This window comes from Chrysemys picta, chromosome 3 (assembly GCF_011386835.1).
Source record: "Chrysemys picta bellii isolate R12L10 chromosome 3, ASM1138683v2, whole genome shotgun sequence".
Lineage (NCBI taxonomy): Eukaryota > Metazoa > Chordata > Testudines > Emydidae > Chrysemys > Chrysemys picta.
Window position 1 is genome coordinate 173291107 of NC_088793.1, and position 20802 is coordinate 173311908.

A 20802-nucleotide genomic window follows, 5' to 3' on the forward strand; every position below is an offset into this window, starting at 1 on the left:
TCTCAGTTCACTTTTTCTTTCTTCTCCTTTCCAAGCACAGTTGGCAGGTTAGCCATAACTATTATCTGATTAACCTTTAGCCTGAGCTGTTACTATCCCAGAAAAGGAGAACATTGCTCCATCTACAAAGACACGTAGACCAGAGAGACCCAGAGTGTCAGGAGAAATACCTGCTATATTTCTGTAGGGGGCTTAGAAGGGGGTCAAGCTCAAAACCAAGAGGAGAAGGATTTCCACAGTAAGCACAGTATTTAAAAACAGAAAAGAAAGTGGCAATACGGAGAGAAAGCTCCATCCCAAATATGAAAGAAATAACTGAAAAAGTCCCACCGGAGCATGCCATTGGGAGCCAGGATACCGATCTGGATTTGTCGGTGAGTGGAGTTCATACAGAACTGAAGGGGAGACCCTTTCAGACAGCATTTAGCACTAGATGTATTAAACAGCAAATTGGATTTGACATATAGTGTCCTCCATCTGCATGTGAATGTGGAATGAAGGCAATATATAGCCCTTAGAGAAGCAACATGGGCTGGTGGTCAAGGCGCTTGATTGGGACACATGAAATCTGGATTCTCTTCTGGGTTTTGCCACAGACTTCCTGTATAAACTTGTGCTTTAGTCCTCCTGTCTGTAAAGAAGGGATAATAGAACTTCCACACTGCACAAAGGAGTGCTGGGAGGATAAATGCATTAACATGCAAAAGGCACTCAGATAGTGTTAGGGGCCATATACATACTAAAATTAACTAAATGCATTTGCTGGGGAGTGTTACTATATAAAAAGTGACTTTAATGTACTTTTCTGTTATGTTTGAAATTGTTTCAGCAATTGTGGGAGGTTTCTGTATTATTTCTATGAATAGTAGGTGCCTTGGTTTATCTGCTCAGTTTTGCACTGCTATCTACCTGGACTCAAAGGGTCAAGTCAGACCTGAGCTGTAATTTGGCTGTAGGCAGGAAGTGCAGACAGTTACTTTAGATAAGCCCGATCAACATATGCCAAAGACAATATATGTGTGGATTCCTTTGAAGCTTCACTTCCAACCAATGTCTGGCTTACAACAGGGATAGACTGGAGAGGAATAAACCTGTCTGTCCAGATCATGGCAAATAAAGGGACGTGGAGAGGATAGTCTTGGGGGGCGAGGGGGAAATCAGGAATAAAGACTGGATGAAAGCTGGGCCCGTGGCTCAAAGGAAAAAGGAAGACTCTGGGAGAGGACAGGGAGTTAGAAGTAGGAACTTCAGGCATGCAGGCTCTCCCCACTTAAGGCTGAAGACTGCCTGGGCTAAACAGGGCCTGCTTAACTATGTAAGGAGAAGCTAAAAATCAACATTTCAAAACTTGTGCATTTTTGCTCAGAAATAGGACCAAAGTTGAATGAAATTGGGTCCATTTTTGTTTTGAAAGTGGACGTGTTTAAGTCCAGACAAAAAACAAACAAGCAAGCAAACAAATGAACAAAAAACCCACCACGTATTCCTTTGAGTTTTTCACACACCTCTGCAGAGTAATTTTCCAGGTACTAGACAGAGGTAACTCATTTCAACTATTTACATTTTGTGCTGCAGTAACTAAATCAATTGTACTATTATTACACATTGAAAGCATTTCCCTTGCTGCCTCTCGTTTTTTAAATGCTGTTTAGAGAAAGAAGTGAGTTGTAATTAATCTTTTAATAATTCCTATAGGCAATCCGGAGATTCAGAGATAGTATTTTTTGCTCTGAAGAGGATAACAGTCTGTATTTTACATACAGTGGCAAATCAAATGTCCTAGAAGTCAGAGAGCTCAACTACCAGGTACAAGTTCTACTTTATCTTGCTAATGTATACAACAATTTCCTTCTCGTAACATTTAGACACTGTAAAAAGTAACGTGGAGTTAAATTACATATAGCAACTGGGACCCTATCTTACAGTTGTTATACACACAAACATCACTGAAGCCATGGAAGTTTTGGGTGCACAGTGAATACAGGATCAGGTCCTTGGCTGCATTTTAAATAGTGGTCTAGAAAGATCCTCAGTTGCAGCTGAGATATACTTCACACCACTAAGGGGTGGGACAGCCACCAGTATTCTCCTGATTTGGGGCAGACTCAGGGCAGCTTGAAGTTATGCCTAAATGACCAAAATCCAAGGGGCTACTCTGGCAGCTGGGATCACCAGGGTGAAAAGTTATGTCTCCTTTCTCTCAGGAACATACCCTAGGCTGGACAGAGAGCTGCAAAATACTAAGTAGCTGCCGGAGACCCCACAAATCATGCCCATTGATTTAACAAGAAGAAATTCAGCTTGCAAAGGCTTAATGCTTTGTGTATAATTTGGTAAAGGGCAGGGCAGTATTTGCATTTTCAAACAGACAAATACACAGTACCTTTTATTTTAGAGAGACAGACAGATATTTGGTAATCAACCAGTTTGGCAATCAATCAATGATAAGAAAGAATATATGGAAACAATGCATGTAGGGCAAATGGAATTAGCCAAAACATAATTTAGAGAATTTGCACGAGGTTGGTTGCAGCTATTTTCATGCATTTTCAGCTTTGTAATATATCTTAACTTTTGAAGTATTTATTGCTACAGTATTGACTTTCTGAATGGAGGGCTTTTTTTTCTATTTATTTATATTAGGTTAACATGGCATCTCAGATTCCCTGGTATGAGAACCTAGCAGAGCTGAAAATGCCTTGGATGTGGAACAAAGGCCCAGATTCCCATGTGCCAGCAATACAGAATCTGAACTTTAAAGTTCAAAGCGGCCAGATGCTAGCTATTATAGGAAGCTCGGGTAGGATTGAAAGCTTTACTGCATTGACCAAGCCTTTACAATAAAATGTACAATAGATGACAACAGTACTATTGAAGCCCTTGAATGCCAAAGGATATATAACTATTCAACAGAGAAACACTCTCTAGAAATATATGTTATACATCACTGCAGTATGCTCATAAAAAATATAAGTTGGGCCCCCAGCAGAAGACAGTTAGATTTTGTTGTGAAAAGAATTTTTGTTATGATTTGTACATTTGCTTGCCACACAGTTTCTTAAAGGATGTTTTTTCCATCATTTGATTTTTATGGGCCAGATTTCCTGGGTCTGCCTGGAACAATGCAAGGTGCCTGTAGTCCCTGAACTGCTGGGAGTGAAGGGGCCTTGCACTGGCTGACCCACCTCCAAAAGTGAGCGATCAACAGCTCTGACCAGAATACATAGCTGTCCTGACCTCAGCCAGCGCCGAGAGTGTGCAGTGGCAGTTCTACCACCTTGTGTCCACAGCCTGTCTCATTGCAGAGGCCAGCGGAATTTCCTCCATAATTTACCTGCTTCCTGGGGTTGTCTGGGTCAGAAAGCATACCCCTGGTTGAGAACCACTGCTCTAGCCTACGAGCTCAAATTATAACTTTTAGAGATGTCCTAAACCTTTGGCTCAAAACAAACAGTCAAACCCTGAACTCAGGTCTCCTACTTATTGGTGCTCACTGCACCACCTAAAAACCCTGGGGCTTAGATCCTCCAATTGGTTTCAAATGCACATTGCCTGTTTCAGAAAATGTTTGCAACACAGATGTAATAGGCTCGTTTTAAAAATACAGGGGCAAATTCTGTCTGGTTGGTTTGCATAAAAACATGCCTCTGAAATAAGCTACAGAGAGGCTTAGGATGGGGGTGAATATGGAGGCACATGAATGTGGCAAAAACTTTTGCCTCATTTTTGTGACCAAATGGAACAGCTCTGGAATTTGACCCAGAGAGATTTTTAACTTTTTAAATTATGATTTTTCTAGCCTGTGGAAAAACATCCTTACTTGATGTGATAACCTGTCGAGATCATGGTGGAAAAATTAAATCTGGCCAAATCATAATCAATGGAAAACCCAGTACTCACCAGCTTGTTAAGAAATGCATTGCACATGTGCGGCAGGATGATCGACTACTACCCAACCTAACAGTCAAAGAAACATTATTATTTGTTGCAAAACTGCGTCTCCCGAAGACTTTTTCAGACTCACAAAGGGAAAAAAGGGTAATTAAAGCTGCTGAAAAAAAATAAAGTTGTCAAAAATGTATTTGACGTAATTACCCAAGTATGTTTGGGGTAAGAACAGTTAAATTGAACTGGGCATTTGTTATGTAAGTTGTAAAGTCTAACGCTTGATTTGTCCATTTTTGCTTATAAATAGGTTTTAATTTTTTTTGCTCCCAGATAGAAGGCAACCATTGTTCCAAATGGCAATGTAGGAAAAGCTTTAGGGGAGCTAAAATGAGAAATGAATTGCTGAAAGAAAGTCAAGGTTTCTTTTAAGCTGGCTATTGATCAGATAGCACAGTAATATTTGAATGACGATTAAAGCCAAACCTAATTTTGGATGTGCCCCGTGCGTTGTACTTAATGGTTAAACAAATAACCCTTGCTTTATCCCGGGCCCTCCAGGTGGAAAATGTTATTGCAGAACTGCGGTTACGACAGTGTGCAAACACAAGAGTAGGGAATGAATACATCCGAGGTGTGTCGGGGGGCGAAAGGCGAAGAGTAAGCATTGGAGTGCAGCTGCTATGGAACCCTGGTGAGCAATAAAGTCATCCATCTTAATTAAACCACAAAACCAGACGGAGGGGAGGTTACATTAGTAAGGGAAATATTTTTTTTTCCACTGGCTGCAGCAATTGTACCTGTTTACATTTTAAATACAAGCAGGGAAGATTATTTACTTGGACATTAATGGCTTTATTATGCAGTTTATCGACCTAATCTTCTCCCATTTAAGTCACCATAAGAATTTCTGTTAACTTCAGTGGAATCAGAATCAGAATCAGACCCTATATCTTGTAATCACTTTTCCAGTGTTATGTGCCCAGTCTTTCAAACTCTTATGCACACTCTTAGTCCTGTTGATTTCAGTTGGGCTACTTGTGAGAGTAAAGATTATGTTAGTAACAATCTGTAGGATCAGGGTACTAGATGATAATCTCAGTGCCTGTGGCTACACTAGGATTTTTCAGATTTGTAAATTACCAACAGGGTGAGCCCCATGCAGTGAAAACTCAGGCAGGCTCAGCTGTTTTTACCCGTTCTCACCTGCCAACATGGTGGTAATAAAGCCTAATCCATGTCTACATTGTAGTTTCTGTTAGTATACTTGCCTTCTTTAGGAAACATGGGTCTGAAAATTCCCAGTGTAGATAAGGCTATTTTTTCCACAATTACAGGGAAGGCAAAAAAATGTTTTTCAGTAAGTGCTGCTCAGGAAAAGACATATGTATTGATGCAAAACACTTTCTGTTTCCAGGAAAAGATAAATTAAATACACATTTCTCCTTTTTAGCACTTCAAACTCTATATTTACTCATAATAAGCTCTTCAGGGTAGGAGCCATGGTCCAGATCCTCAGTGGGATTTAGGTGAGAGCTACATACCTAAATATCTTCTAGGATCTAGGCCCATGATTTTGTGTGTGCCTGTACAGCACTTGATACTTGGGGCCTCAATATAAATAGTGAATAATACTAGGTCTCAAAACATTTGACATTATCCCACTTGAGTTTTTAACAACCAATTGCAAAGAAACCTTCAGATAGAAAATATTAATGTAGAACTTATTTCTCCTCTCATCACTTTCATGCTCCTATTTTATTTATTTATTTTGATAACTTTAACTTTCTGGTTTTGAGGAGTTTACACACCCTGGTTGACTCTTTTCAGCTGAATGATGCAAGTAGTCTGAACACAGAATATGAGTGGAAGTATTGCACTAAACTCTAACCACACTGAATCAACATCTCATGTAACTCCTCACTTAACCTTGTAGTTATGTTCCTGAAAAAATGCAACTTTAAGCAAAACGATGTTAAGCAAATCCAATTTCCCCATAAGAATTAATGTAGACTTGGGGGCGGGAAGGTTAGGTTCCAGGGAATTTTTTTTCACCAGACAAAAGACTATATTATATACATATAAACAGTATAAGTTTTTAACATTTTAATACTGTACACAGCAATGATGATTGTGAAGCTTGGTTGAGGGGATGGAGTCAAAGGGTGGAAGAGGGTGGGATATTTCCCGGGGAATGCCTTGCTGCTAAATGATGAACTAGCACTTGGCTGAGCCCTCAAGGGTTAACACACTCTACAAGGCAGCACAAATGGAGGGAGGGGAGACAGCATGGCAGACAGAGACACACACCCTGTATGTGGGAGAGAGAGAGAGATGTGCATTGCCCCTTTAAGTATGCTGACCGCACTCTAAGTACATTGCCTTTTTAAGTAGACCAGGAAGTTGAGACAGCAGCTGCTACCAGCAAGCTCCCTCCAGCCTGAGCCCTGTTGTGTCGTGTCCCCCACTGCTCTATGGAGATGGGGTAAGCAGGGTGCAGGAGCAGGGGGCAGGGGGACACCCTGACATTGGCCCCCTTCTTCCCCCCTCCCAGCACAGCAAGCAGGAGGCTCCTGGGAGGAGCTCCAAGGCAGAGGGCAGGAGCAGCACATGGCAATGGGGAGAGGGACAGCTGAACTGCCCTGCAATTGATAGCTTGCTGGGTGACTGCCGCACAGGTAACTTAGGGGAACAGGGAGCTGATAGGGGGCCTGCCGGTCCATGCAGGTTCCAAGCCCCCACCAGCTAGCTGCAATGGGCTGCTCTTTCCGCAAGCAGTGGACAAAGCAGGCAGCTGCCAAACTACGTTATAAGGGAGCATTGCGCAACTTTAAACGAGCATGTTCTCTAATTGATCAGCAACGTAACAACGAAACAACGTCAATCGGGACGACTTTAAGTGAGGAGTTACTGTACATGGAAAGATACAGAACTGACTACTGTTACAGTCTTGTATCTATTATATAAAGCTGGAAGTTAAGAGAAAAACACTGGAAATTAAAATATAGGGCCTGAATCTACTCCCTTTGAAAGTCAATGCCAATTCTTATTAATTTCTGTGGGAGCAGGATTGGGACTACAGGAAATGGTTTGGACCGCCCCCGGGTATTCAAATCGGGCCCTGCACTTCCTAAAGCCGGCCCCGATGGGAAGCATTGTTTGATTTTGTGTTGCATGTGAAATGGCACCAGTACGTAAAATCTTATTGATACATTTTTAAAGATTTTTTTCAAAGCAGCAAGATCAAATATTATTTAACAAGGAGAAAATTCCCTTCCCTAAAGTTCTTTCTCCACATTACCAAACCATCCGGTGGCGGTCCGGGTCTTCGGCGGCACTTCAGCAGCAGGTCCTTCACTCGCTCCGGGTCTTCGGCGGCATTTTGGCGGTGGGTCCTTCAGTGCCGTGGAAGACCTGGAGCGAGTGAAGGAGCCGCCACCGAAGTGCCGCCACCGGATGAGTAAAAAAATTAAAAAGGTGCCTAAGTTAGGCACTCTTCTTTAGGGTGCGGGGCCCTCTTAGGCGCGGGGCCCAAATCGGGGAAATCAAGGGTATCGGCCTAAAGCCGGCCCTGCTTCCCATCATCGACTTTTCTCTTTGACAGGAATACTGATACTTGATGAACCCACATCTGGACTAGACAGTTTTACCGCACACAACCTTGTGATAACACTATCCAGGCTTGCCAGAGGAAACAGATTAGTTCTTCTTTCAGTTCACCAGCCCCGATCAGATATCTTCCAACTCTTTGATTTAGTTCTTCTGCTGACCTCTGGAACTACCATCTATTCTGGAACAGCCCGGGACATGGTCCAATATTTCACAGAAATAGGCTATCCCTGCCCAAAATACAGCAATCCTGCAGATTTCTATGGTTAGTATCAAATGTGATTAAACAAATAAAAATTGGGTGCATGAAATCATTTATTTTCATAAGCTTATGTAATGCACTGATTTTTATTGAATTCCATTTGTCCGATAGGTGACTTATAAACCAATGTTGTATCAGAGCTTTTGTTACTCTTTGCTAGAGTAACAGTTTAAAAATAAGTGGAATTGTATGGCAAAACCAACCTTAAGTAACTGTGTATGTGACAATCCATCCACCCCTGCGAAGTATGGCTAATGTTTGCACTTACTTTGTTTCACACACGGTTAGTCCCACATGCTCTGGAGCTTTCTGCACCTAGTACAAAATAAGGGAGCCAATCAGTTGCTCTTCTGCAGAGATCTCTTTACCTTCTGGTTTCCAGGGCAGGAAACTGGTTTCCTAAGGTAAGTAACTTCACCACTTCCTGGGTGGGGGAGCATTATGGTGGCTATAGGAGTTTCCTGTTTTCCCTGTTGTGGGATACTGGAGAAGTGGGGAAGGAGGGGGAACCCAAACAGCCGGTACTTTGTTCCTCTTGTCAAAGAAATCTGGTCACTGTCCCAGGTTCCTCCGTGGAATTGCCAGTATCTTGGAGGTGTTACTCCTGGCTGTGCCTGGCCCATGCCCCAGTGGCTCAGAGACGATCTCACCCTGCAGGACTCTGAGGCAGATGCTCAATCCTGTGGTCCCCAGTGGGCTGGGACCCAGCGGACACAGACCACCTTGCTGCAGGGTCACCCCTCTGGGTGTGTCTGGAGTTGTGTTGGGGGAGCCAGCTCCAGCACTCAGGGCAGGAAAGTGGTAGTCCCTGGTGGAGGCCTGGGCTTGGAGCACAGTGAGGCTTTCCCCATCCCAGGGCCGCGCCCAGGGTGTACAGCACCTCCACCTGGGGAGACTGTCTCAGAGGCACTCTGGGAAGTCTCCCTGTCATTTGGCCTTCTCTAGGCAAGATCTCTATGGTTAGTGTCCTTCAGGATGCTGACCACAGAGACACTACCTTGAGCATAGCCCTCCAAACACACTGGTGTCCACACATGCAGAGCTATGGTAGAGTGTCACTGGGTAGGTCTCTAGTCCTCTCTCCTTGGCCACAAGGGCCTGTGAGTAGCAGCCAAACAGCAGCAGCAGCCAGAATGCCCCTCCCACCAGCCTGGGGCAGACTCCCTAGTTGGGCACCCAAAGTGTTCTCCAGCTGGTAGCAGCCAGATTCCCCAGCTCAGGGTCGGTAGCGGGGCTGGAAGTAGGGTTGCCAACCCTCCAGGATTGTCCTGGAGTCTCCAGGAATTGAAGATGAAACTTTAATTAAAGATTATGTCATTTAATGAAATCTCCAGGAATACGTCCAACCAAAATTAGAACCTGGAAGACCAATTAGAACCCTCTACCTAGTCCAGGATAAGGAGTAGCCAGACTTACCTGGCCACCAACCAGGGAGTTGCCAGAGCCAGTCAGGAGCCTAACAATTCCTCTATTCCAGCAACTCACTCCATGCGGCGATCTTATTAGCCTTACACCAGGATATTTACTGCCGATTATTTAAATAATGGGTTACATATTCATTAATATGCAAATAAGGGTTTGTATATTTGCTTAAATTCTCCAGATTTCTGATCCTTCAGGGTTAAAGGGTATGGGCAAATGGATTGTCTGAAGGATTCCAGCCCTTCTACTTGCGGGAAAATGGTACTATAGCGGAGAAAAAAAGTGTTTATTAGTTGAGATTTTCAAAAACTTGTCTTTCATTCTGGCCTGTATATGGGGAGCACTGGAGATATTTTGTGCTACTTGTCTCAAATCTGAAGACTCTAAATTAGCTGATCACATCCTAAAGTGAGAGGGGGGGACATGTAATGTATTGGGTCTTCATTCATGGAATAATCTGTTTAGACTGCCTATGGACTAATGGAGCAATCATGGTCAAATTAGCAGCTTAGCCGCTCCTTGCACTGAGCCTTGATCATCTGTTTATGCAGTGTGATTTATCATTCTGTAAACCATAGCTGGCCAAACTTATATGCCCCTGTGCTCAATTTGATTGTTGAACTATGATTGTTTGGGCGTTTGGAAGTGATAACTTTTGAACGCTGCATCTGATCAATTCCAAAGTTTTAGCAAAATGTTCTAGGTATCGATCAACAGAACCCTATTGATTTGGGTGAAAATTGGAAAACTGGAAGGAGGAAATGGGGACACGCAGAGCCCCAATATCTGGTTAGCAGACTTGTCCCCTCCAACCACCCCTGTAATTGTCTATAGAGCAAAAAATCTGTTGATGGCAGCCAATAACTTATTCCAACATAACAGTATCTCCCCATCTCAGTTTAAAATGTTGACACCCTGAATGACTTAGCTCCCAGCCAGGTAAATAAATAAATGAGAATGGTTGAGGGGAAGGGGAGTATAGGAGGGCAGGGGAGAAAAGAAGCACACACAGAATCCTGGGGGAGGAGAGAATGGGGGCCCTTTATACAGGAGGAAGGGAGGCACACAGAGCCCTTGGGATGTGGAAGAAGAGGGCACAGTGGTAGAGGGGGAGGGAGCTGTAGGGGACACTCAGAGCCCCTGTATGTGACAAATGGGGCATGCAAGGGCAGACTAAGCCCTCTAGCCACTAGACTGCATTCCCAAACTGGAGAGAAAAATGTATTTATACCGTAATAGTAAAATATAGTGTTGGAGTGGTCAACCTGAAAAGCGTCCACTTTTTCCTTTGGCAATTAGATAACATTAATTCAGGATTTGCATGTTGGCTAGAGAAAATTTAGGGAACACACTGCAAATACTGAAGTAATGGTATTGAGTTATGTAGAGCAATTGACAAACTTTAAGAGTGACCACTGTCGGATCATATCATACATATGTGCTATAATTTGGTAGGTTGTATTGAAGATGAAATTTATTATTAGCAATACAAATATGAGTAAATTATCATCTCTTAGGTATGTAGACCCATATCAGATAATATCTTGCAGTTGATTTGACCAGCATTGATAAACGGAGCAAAGAGAAGGAGATGGAAAGTCAGAAAAGGGCAAGTTCACTTGCCACCTTGTTCTGGGAGAAGGTCAAAGATTTTGATGACTTCTTATGGAAAACTAATGAAGGAGCCTGTGTGACGACTGTTCACAGTGAACAAAGGTAAAATAATTATGTTATTTATAAACAGAACTTGATATGCTTGATCTGAAACAGTTGCTGAAATTGTGCTACTCCCATTTTCTCTCTTTGCTTTTGACCAGTTCCCTTTTCACTCCAGAAGAGGTGATTAACATGCATGCCCATTCAACTGATCAGTTACCAGGTGGCTTAAAGCAGTTTACTGTATTACTAAGGTAATCTTATTTTTAAAAGAAACTGATGTCTTGCAGGAATAAAATTTAAAAGTGCAATGGAAATGAATGTTAAGAGAGAAGCATGAAGGGCAAATTGAACATTGACTGAAAGTCTGGAGAAAGCTGGTGATGGGTTTGTGTCACACTGGAATATAGAAATTGTTATACCAGATCTGACCCTACGTCCATCCCATATCCTGCCACTCTTACTTTGTTCTTCAGAGAAAGGCAGTCACACCTTTCCCCTCGCTAAACCTAGCCCATTGCACCATGCTCCCCCAGGCAAGGGGATTCAAGAAATTTCATCAACTCCTTTTGACTAAGATATCATGAGGCATGAGATTTGTTTATCCTTATTTTAGCATGATTGTTACTGGTAGTGACTGCTGTAGTTAGCTGTGACGTTCACTAGTACTTTCACAATTACTCAAAAAATTGTAATTAACTGGCTTAATGTGTCTGGAGTACCACTACTATCTGCTGGATCAGGTGTGGGCAAACTTTTTGGCCTGAGGGCCACATCGGAGAATAGAAAGTGTATGGTGGGCCATGAATGCACACAAAAGTGGGGTTGGGGTGCGGGAGGGGTGTGTGGTCTCTGGGGTGCGGCTGGGGATGAGGAGTTTGGGGTGTAGGAGGGTGCTCTGAGGGTGGGAGGGGGATCAGGGCTGGGGCAGGAGTTGGGGAGTGGGAAGCTCAGGAGGTGCAGGCTCCGAGCAGCGCTTACCTCAAGCAGCTCCCGGAAGCAGTGGCATGTCCCTTCTCCATCACCTATGCAGAGGTGCGGCCAGGCGGTTCTGCATGCTGCTCCATCCACAGGCACTACCCCTGCATCTCCCATTGGAGCACATAGAAGCCGGAGTGGCTTCCGGGAGCCGCATTTTGCGGCCCCTGACCCTGTGCCCCGGCTGGAGTGGGGCCGAGCCGCGTGGTGCTGCCCCAATCCTGCGCCCTGGCTGGAGTGGGGCAGAGCCGCCTGGTGCGGCCCCGACCCAGTGCCCTGGCTGGAGCGGGGCCAAGCTGTGTGGTGCGGCTCACGGGCTGGCTTAAACTGGATCATGGGCTGGATTCAGTCCGCGGGGCGTAGTTTGCCCACCCCTGTGCTGGATCGTGCCAGAATTATTTAACGGTGTCATTTATCTTCTGCTTTAGCTCAAGTGATTGGATCTATATTTTGGAGCTTGAGGATCTGATTTCTATCCCCACTTCTACCATGAATTTCCCAATGGCCATGCTATCTAGAATGATGACAACCATGAAGTGCTAGCTGGCCAGAGATTTGTTAACAATAGTTTTGATTTGTACTATACATGTTCCTGTCTAAAAGGCCAAATTCTCATCCCATCTGAAGTCAATGTGGTTCCATATGTGTCAATGATAAGAGAATCAGGCAAAGTATCTAAATGTAGCTTAATGGGCATTATTAGCTATTATAGTATCTTACGGTCAGTGTTGTTGTTTTTCTTAGTCGTCAAATCTCCAGTAACTTCAGAGATCTTTCAACTTTACTAATCCATGGATCTGAGGCCGTTCTAATGTCATTATTAATTGGATTCTTATACTATGGTCATGAGAAAAGCAAGTTATCTATTCAGGACACAATAGCACTGTTGTTTATGATAGGTGCACTAATCCCCTTCACAGTGCTTCTGGATGTTATTTCAAAATGTAAGTGTCTGTCAGTTTTAGTGATAATGCTTTAAGACAATCAAACAAATTAATACTTAAATTGATAATGAAAAATGTATTGAATATGGGCAGTTCTAGCATGAAATATACCTGTCTGTTTCTGTTTTATACTGTAGGTCATTCAGAAAGAGCTATGCTTTATCATGATTTAGAAGATGGGATGTATTCTGTTACTCCCTACTTCTTTGCTAAGGTAATTGGTTTCAGCTGTCAAGGAAAGTGTATATCGGGTTTTAACATGAAAAGTAAAAGCCTTCTGTGTGGGTGATGAAATTTTGTTCCTACTTCGCACTTATCATGCCTGTCATCTAAAGCTGTCATCCTGCTTCCCAAACATTTATTAACTAATTAATTAAGCCTCACAACGTTCTTAAAGCATCTGTCTCCATAAACCATGAGCCTGGCCCTAGGTCAGAAAGTAGTCAAAGTCCAAGAGGATCCTTTCACTGGCTACTCTTAGACTGCTGGGACAAGGGGATTTGTAAGTCTCACTGGCTGGGGTAGGGTAGGAGATGGAAACGCCTTAGGTCAGATCAGACTAGGGGAGTTATTCTCTGCTGTCTCACCAATGAGCTGTCAGGCTGCAGGGGCTGTCACACTTGCCCCCTTTAAGGAAAATGAGCCCTTTTGTGTTGTTGGAGGCGCAGGTGTAATCTTCCACCATTCACTGGCCAGTCCCAAGAGTAGAGAAATGGTAAAAGTGGGCCTTTGACTAAAGGGGACTGTAGCTTATCATTGCCCTCTAGGCTAATTGGTGAGAGAACAAGGTCAGCATTACCATTTAGGCAGTCAAGGTAGAGCTGTTTGTTTTCAATGGGCAATAGTTGTTTCATAGGAAACAGACATCACCGAAGGGCAAGTACCATCACTTTCATTTCAGGTTGTCCCTGGTTGAGGTGTTGGGGCACAAGGAGGCTAAGTCCAATGTCTCAAGTGTATAATTTAGAGAGAGTGGTTAGAAATCAGATTGGATGGTTGTTTTCACAATGCATCTTTGACGTGGTGTTCAGCAAGGGGCCTCACCGTGGCATAAATTTATGGTTGCAATTATTTGTGACCCACTTTTGCTGTTAGTCACTTCTGAACACAAATGGCATTTATATGATTTCCAGATGTAAACATCTATGCCTACAAATCAGGAGGCTGTACCGCTGAAGTGTATTATTATTTTTTCCCTCAAGAGCTTCTATCCATCGTTTGGCTACCACAGTGGTTTTTTTAAAAACTTGTCTCTAAAATAACAAACCTGTAGCTGGTTTTGAAGCACAACTTGGTGCCAACCTTGGGCATTCTGAAAAGGAAATGTGTTGTTTTGGATAGTTTTACATACCTTTTTTTCTGCATATCTCATTATTGAAGTGTTGTTGTGAGTTTAGTAACATGAAGAGACCCGTGTTACAGAAGAATCTTTGTAAATGCTGCAGTCTGACACAATGTGGCCATGTTAGATGTACATGCAACCATTAGACACACTTCTAAATCAAAGTGATGAGAAGTAGTAGCATAAGAAAGTGACATAGAATGTGGCAATTTCATCTTTCACCTTTGAGGGCCAAATTTTATTTAACCTAACAGTGATTGGAGAAAACCACCATATTAAATGTATGGAGCACGATTGTTTCAGAAAAAAACATTACAAAGATACTTTTAAAAATATGCCTTGTTATTGCCAGAGCTGAGGCTAATCCCTTCCTTTAGGACAGCTCTGCCCACCACAGCATCTGTAATTTCGGTTTCCATTCCCACACACGATTTAAAACCCTTGTGATGGTTCTGGGGGAAAATATTCTTTGTAGTTCATATTGACAACACAGTTTTCACAATGAAATTATATCAATTTTTTATGAACCATAGCAGTAGATGTATACTATTAAGTGACCTTCAAGTTCACTCCTACTTATCTCCCATGGGTGAAGTGATTACACCACTACATATGCCTTTTACTACTTATTTATCAAAACTCTAATGTTTTTGAGTAGCAGCCGAGTTAGTCTGTATCCGCAAAAAGAACGGGAGTACTTGTATAAATTTGTTAGTCTCTAAGGTGCCACAAGTACTGTTGTTCTTTTTTCTAATGTTTTTGTTTTCCAATGGATTAACTCAGTGGTTTTCACACAGTGGGTTGGGACACCAAAATGGGTCACCAGGGCTGGCTTAGACTTGCTGGGGCCTGGGGCTGAAGCTGAAGCCCGAGGGCTTCAGCCCTGGGACTCAGGTTACAGGCCCTCTGCCTGGGGCTGAAGCCCTTGGGCTTTGGCTTTGGCCCCCCACCAGGGGGGCAGGACTCAGGCAGGCTCAAGTTTTGGTCCCCCCTCCTGGGATCGTGTAGTAATTTTTGTTGTCAGAAAGGGGTTGTGGTGCAATGAAGTTTGAGAACACCTGGATTAACAGCAGAATGTGCTGCTCCAACAGTAGGCAAAAATGAGGAAGGGACTTCATAGTGGTGACTTGAAGTATACTCATCTTAAAGATTCAACAGAATTTGGACTAATATACATTTGCAGAGACTCATTAGTGGCATTATTGCCATCAAGTTTATGAGCTTTTATGGGAAATGTCTTAGATTCCCAGAAACTGACAAACTGTAACAAAACAAGACATACAATCCTTAACAAGAAGCCTATCAATTTAGGTTTTAGTTATAGAAAATGTCACAACTAGAAATGGAAGGAAAATGAGCTAGGATCCTCCTTTTTCTGTTTTTTTTTTTAGTGTGTCACTGACAACACTGAAGAAGGCGATTGCATTTTAATAGGTTATTTCCGGCAAATATTTTTTAAAAAAATAAATATATTAATATGAGAAAGTTCCATAATTTTCAGTGATTTTTTTTCCTGAACAGATTTTGGGAGAGCTCCCAGAACACTGTGCTTTTGTAATCATTTATGGCGTTCCGATCTACTGGTTGGCAAATCTCAGTCCTGAACCAGAACATTTCCTTCTTAACTTCCTGGCAGTCTGGCTTGTGGTTTTCTGTGCCCGCGCAATGGCACTATGGTTCGCAGCACTGTTCCCAACACTGCAGATGTCAGCCTTCTTTGGCAACGCCCTTTTCACAACATTCTTCATGAGTGGCGGTTTCGTGGTAAGCTTAGAAAACCTGTGGCTAGGTAAGACTGGCAAATGAAGTCATAACTGACAACTACTTACAGCTTTTGTAAATCATAGGCAATTTTTTTGAGGCATTATGGCCTAGTGGATAGAATACTGGACAGGAACTCAGGTAACATGGGTTCTAATCTCAACACTTTTGTTAGCTTATAGGGTGGTCTTGGACAAGTCAGTTCATCACTATGTGCCTCAGTTTTCCCATCCATCTATAAGATGGGAATAATATCTACTATATTTTAAGATCTATGGATAAAAAGCACTATTTAAGAATGTATTATATGTACAGTACATTATTTTTGTTCTGTTCCAGCATTTGTAAATATAGAAATAATTCAAAGATGAGTACAAAACCAGTCTCATTGATAAGTTCAAAATTACACTCAAGGCAACATGATAAGTGTCATTTAGAAAGCCTTTAACACAAATTTAGCACTGTCATGTAACAAATAGCAACAGAATATGAGTTGCTTTGCTACTGTAGTATTTGAACTGTCAAGTTAAATATTTAAAGGAAACAAATATTTAGGATACGGTACTTAAATGAAAAATAGTTTTAAAAAAATCAACATTTTTACTAATAATGCTTATTTAATTTTAGCTCGACTTGTACAATGATGTCTCAGTTGTACTATTTATGGTCAGTTTCTAGTCAACATCAGGTACTCAAAGCACAAGGACAGAGTTCCAAAGACTACATAATAAGCATTCTGTTAGAGTGCAATTTAAATAAAGCGTTATTGGAATATTTTCAAAAATTACTGTTTGTTTTTAAAACAAAACTTAAAATTTTAGTCAAATTTGACCTGAGTCTGTCCTTTTATATTTTATTACTGGAACAAAGTGGCTCTGTAAAATATATATAATAAAAACAAACTAACAAATCAAAAAACACCTTATCGTAACTGGGGATGTGCAAAAAGCCTTCCAGAAGAGCTACAGTCTTTTTTTTTTTTGCCATCCTCAATTCTTCATCCAGTTTTGGGTACCAAATTTCTATGCATATTTAATTTGTGTGGACAAACTAATCAACGACTTAGCTGATACGAGGATTTGGTTCATATAACTTATGTAGACATGGCAGCGTTAGATATAATAGGCTCATTTTGTGTGTTTATATTAAGACAGATTCCTCCCTTTCTTTCTCTCCCCCTCCTACCATCTTTTCCAGTCCCACTTTGGATTTCTAAACTATCTTTTGTCAGATGGAGTTACGAAAGCCTGATGCAAATTCAGTTCACTGAACTCACATACCAAATGACTGTTGGAAATGTTACCTATCAAATTCCAGGGAAACTTGTAAGTCAGTCTCCAAGAGAGATTTTTATATTTGATGAATAATTTGAGGAACAGGTACTAAGGCATTTATTATTGTAGTTGACTAAATGATATATGCCTTGATTCAGCAAAGCACTGTCAGGGCGTGCTAATGCTCATTAACTTTGCTAAATTGGAGCCATAGTGGCTGTTGTTTGAACTTTGGCGTAAGCCTGAGCTGCGGCATCACCAAAGTTTGGTGGGATAATATGACTGCTCCCTTTCCCTGTCAACTCGCTATTTGAGCCCCCACATAGGCAGAGTGGGAAAAGAAGTGGCCAGAGTTTGACAGAGCCATATTAAATTAGTCCCATCCCAGCATACAGGAGGGAGGGAAAGAGATTGAGATATGTTTTCCCCCTGTACTAGGAAACCTTCAAAGCCTGCTTGAAGCAGTACAAAAGGACGGGTGCCAGTTGCCGCAAAAATAATGTGGAGAACCACTGGTGTAGTGATTGAATGTCTTGGCATTTCATTTTTGGAGTGCCTGTTACTGTAGATACTAAATGGAACAAGTCTGGTGGTGTCACTTTGGTCCTCCAGTGGATGTGTGTTCATATACTGAAGACACCATATCATATAGCACAAATGTCAGCCTCTGCTTGAGACAGATTATGCAGTGGCAGATTTGTGTCAGAATATTTACATGGTGCCTTGTTATCTGGGGAGGGGAAAAGATGAAATACATTTTTAAAGAGCAAATAAAGCAATAATTCCCTTCACAAACCTCAGCTACACATTTGTTGGAAAACAATGTTTAGAAATAGAGCTGTGTTCCTTCTAACGATACACTTGTTGAGAGACGTGACAAAGCTGATCTTGCTGTAATTGAAAATAAGAACACAAAAGCCACCAGGGGCAAGGAAGGAAGAGGAGCAAAACCAAGGAGATGTGCCACTTTGCACATCCATTTTAATTACTATTTTGTGGTGTCTGTGCTTACAGGTAATTCAAGCTATGAATCTGGACTCGTACCCTCTCTATGCAAGCTACCTCATCCTCATTGGTATTGGTACTGGTTTCATGCTTTTATACTATTTATCTCTGAAGTTCATCAAGCAGAAATCAAATCAAGATTGGTAACAGGTGAAAATGAAGGAAAATATTAGCACTAGTGGGTGGGTGGTTATTGTGACTCTTGTAAAACACCTGCCCACTCCCTCACCACAAAAGGGATCCCACCTTTTACACTTCACCATGTTCATATGTTTTATTAATACTCTACAGCAAAGATGTACCATAAAAATCATTCTTTTAATATCACATTGTTTTATGTAAACCACTGGATGGCAGCAGAATACAGATAGTTGAAAGCCAGCTTCAGAAGCTTTGACTGTGCTATAAGTGGTAAAAAAACTAAACTAGTAAATTGTGCCTTCAACATTTTTTCCTTTTGACGTCATCATTATATTGGTGAAAAGATGCATGTGACTCACATATACGTTTTAGTTCAATAATATGGGGCCAGATCCTCAGCTGGTGTAAAGCAGTGTAGCTCCCTTGACTTAAATGCACTTACACCAATTTACACCAGCTGAGGATCTGGTCCATAGATTCTGAATGAATATTGACTATGTACTTGATTTGGAGACTCAGAGTAACAGTATAATGAAAATAATGATTTACATTTTCCAACATCTCTCACCCACAAAGATACCAGTGTATACACTATATGTAAATCACTTCACTCAGTGCAAGAGAGCAGACCGAGAATGGTAACTTTGTAACAAAGCAATTTAGGACAGGAGATGAAGCGTATGATTTCATTGAAGCTACTGAAGAATTTTATGTAGGCAGAAGGTAATGATCCAAACCAGAGAGTTAAAAATAACTCAGAACAATTGTTAAATGTTTCAGAGATTCTGCATTTGTATTTTATTTGCATGTTGTTGATGCACTTTTGTTGACTGTATGGATGATTCCTTGTTACAAATCAACATGTCATTATGTATTATACTGCCATAGTCTATATTTGACAATATTAATAAAATGTCATTATAAAAAAAACAATGAACATCATCCCGCATACAAACAGTCAGTATGCTAGCAGTTTACTAACTCTGTATCCTCACATTCTTGGTGCTGAATACACCAGGCCTGATTTTTTTTAACGGGTTGATAGTGCATTCAAAGAATGCCTGCAGTTGTGCATCTAGTTACATGCTTACGTTTAATGCATACAAGGTATGCAACTACCACAACTGCTCACACAGATTAGACATGGTATAACCAGTGGCTGCAATTAGCAGTTTCCATGTGACATTACATCTTTTGCCTGTGCAGACATACTAACTGCATGTATAAATTAGTTTTTACATACCTAACTTGTTTAAAAAACAGTACATTATTTGGATGCATTTCTAAATATCTGTATGTTTATGTAAAAACAAAATAAATCTCCTATTCCAATGTCAATAATTGTAATACTTCAGTTAATGGAACACATAGTTTAATTAGTTATAATGCCTTGGACATTATATACATAGATTTTTTTTTTAACAAAAAGAGAAATCTCAAAAAATAATTTAAAAAAATACCAGACACTGTTTCATTAGTTCTGTTCAATGAATGGAGCTGTCACTGGGGGTTGCACTGTAACTCCCGGACAAAGCCCTGCTTGATGAGGTAAAGTAGGACTGAATGAACCAGATTCACTATTAGACAGCAGTAGGAATCCAGAACATGTCAAGGTTCTTTTTTGGTGAGTTCTACCATTTTTTTTTTAGTTTTCTTGTTTAAAAAAAACAAACAAACAGGCCCCTCCCCCACTATTGTTTCTGCAGTAACCTTTGCTCTTGAAAAACATGACCAGAACTTACCCCAGTGCCATATAGAAAACGTCAGATTTCCACTGCTTTCTAATGGCAAAGCCAGTTCTTTCAGTCCTACTCAGCATCATTAAATTGTCAGTATGGCAGCTTCCTGTTTGATTCTTAATTATTCCTTTTTATTATATTTAAGACACTTAATTTTTTTAAAGTGGTTTACTCTTCTTGGTAATGATCTGTTGTGATTAGAATCTCTTTTATATTACATTGAAATTTTAAGGGTGTATATTGGTACTTCTATTCTAAACCTCTATTTCCAAGGTATTTAGAGGATTAAATTCTAGGCTGACTCTCTGTTGTGAATTCACTTTGATGTTTAATAAAAAAAAGGAGAGAGACAATGGGAGAAATTAAAGACAATAAGGGACAGCTCTGAATTTTAGGGGCATATTGTCATGAACAAAAATCCTCAGGCATCTAGATAAGAATATACCCATAGCCTTAACTTTGAATTTCCTTCCTTTTGTGAAATTAGGCAGGCTGTTGACATTATTTAAACAGTCTTTTTCATTTTAAATTCCACCCTCCTAACAGTATGTATGGGGACCAAGCGGTGTGAGAGTTTTAGAGGTAGTGTTATGACAAGGGTAGATGTATACATAATGGGACTCGAATTGTGAGCCTAGGAACAGCTGCCTTATGGAATGTTGGAAGAGAGCTATCACAGGAGGTAGCCAGCGTGTATGTTTACATTCAAAAGGCTCACATTCTATATACTGCAATGACATTAGTGGATTACATATGATCAAATTTTGTTCCCTCCAGAAATGAG

The 20802-nt window shown here is 41.2% G+C and overlaps 1 protein-coding gene across 2 annotated transcripts; it reads left to right on the plus strand.

The window, feature by feature from the left end:
- The first annotated feature begins 169 nt into the window (after window positions 1-169).
- On the plus strand, window positions 170-18436 carry ABCG8 (ATP binding cassette subfamily G member 8). Of its 2 annotated transcripts, none has more exons than XR_010599921.1 (13): window positions 170-374; window positions 1696-1806; window positions 2644-2800; window positions 3800-4038; window positions 4447-4579; window positions 7490-7759; window positions 10729-10894; window positions 10996-11088; window positions 12557-12756; window positions 12894-12970; window positions 15620-15862; window positions 17057-17184; window positions 18148-18288. XR_010599921.1 is itself a non-coding variant. In XM_042855161.2 (13 exons), exons 1-13 carry the CDS (start codon window positions 303-305, stop codon window positions 18283-18285), a joined length of 2052 nt encoding a protein of 683 aa, XP_042711095.2. In that variant the 5' UTR covers window positions 170-302; the 3' UTR covers window positions 18286-18436. The 2 variants fall into 2 exon arrangements, 1 of the variants encoding a protein (XP_042711095.2); XM_042855161.2 differs by having other exon boundaries at window positions 15620-15887; window positions 18148-18436.
- The last annotated feature ends 2366 nt before the right edge of the window (window positions 18437-20802 follow it).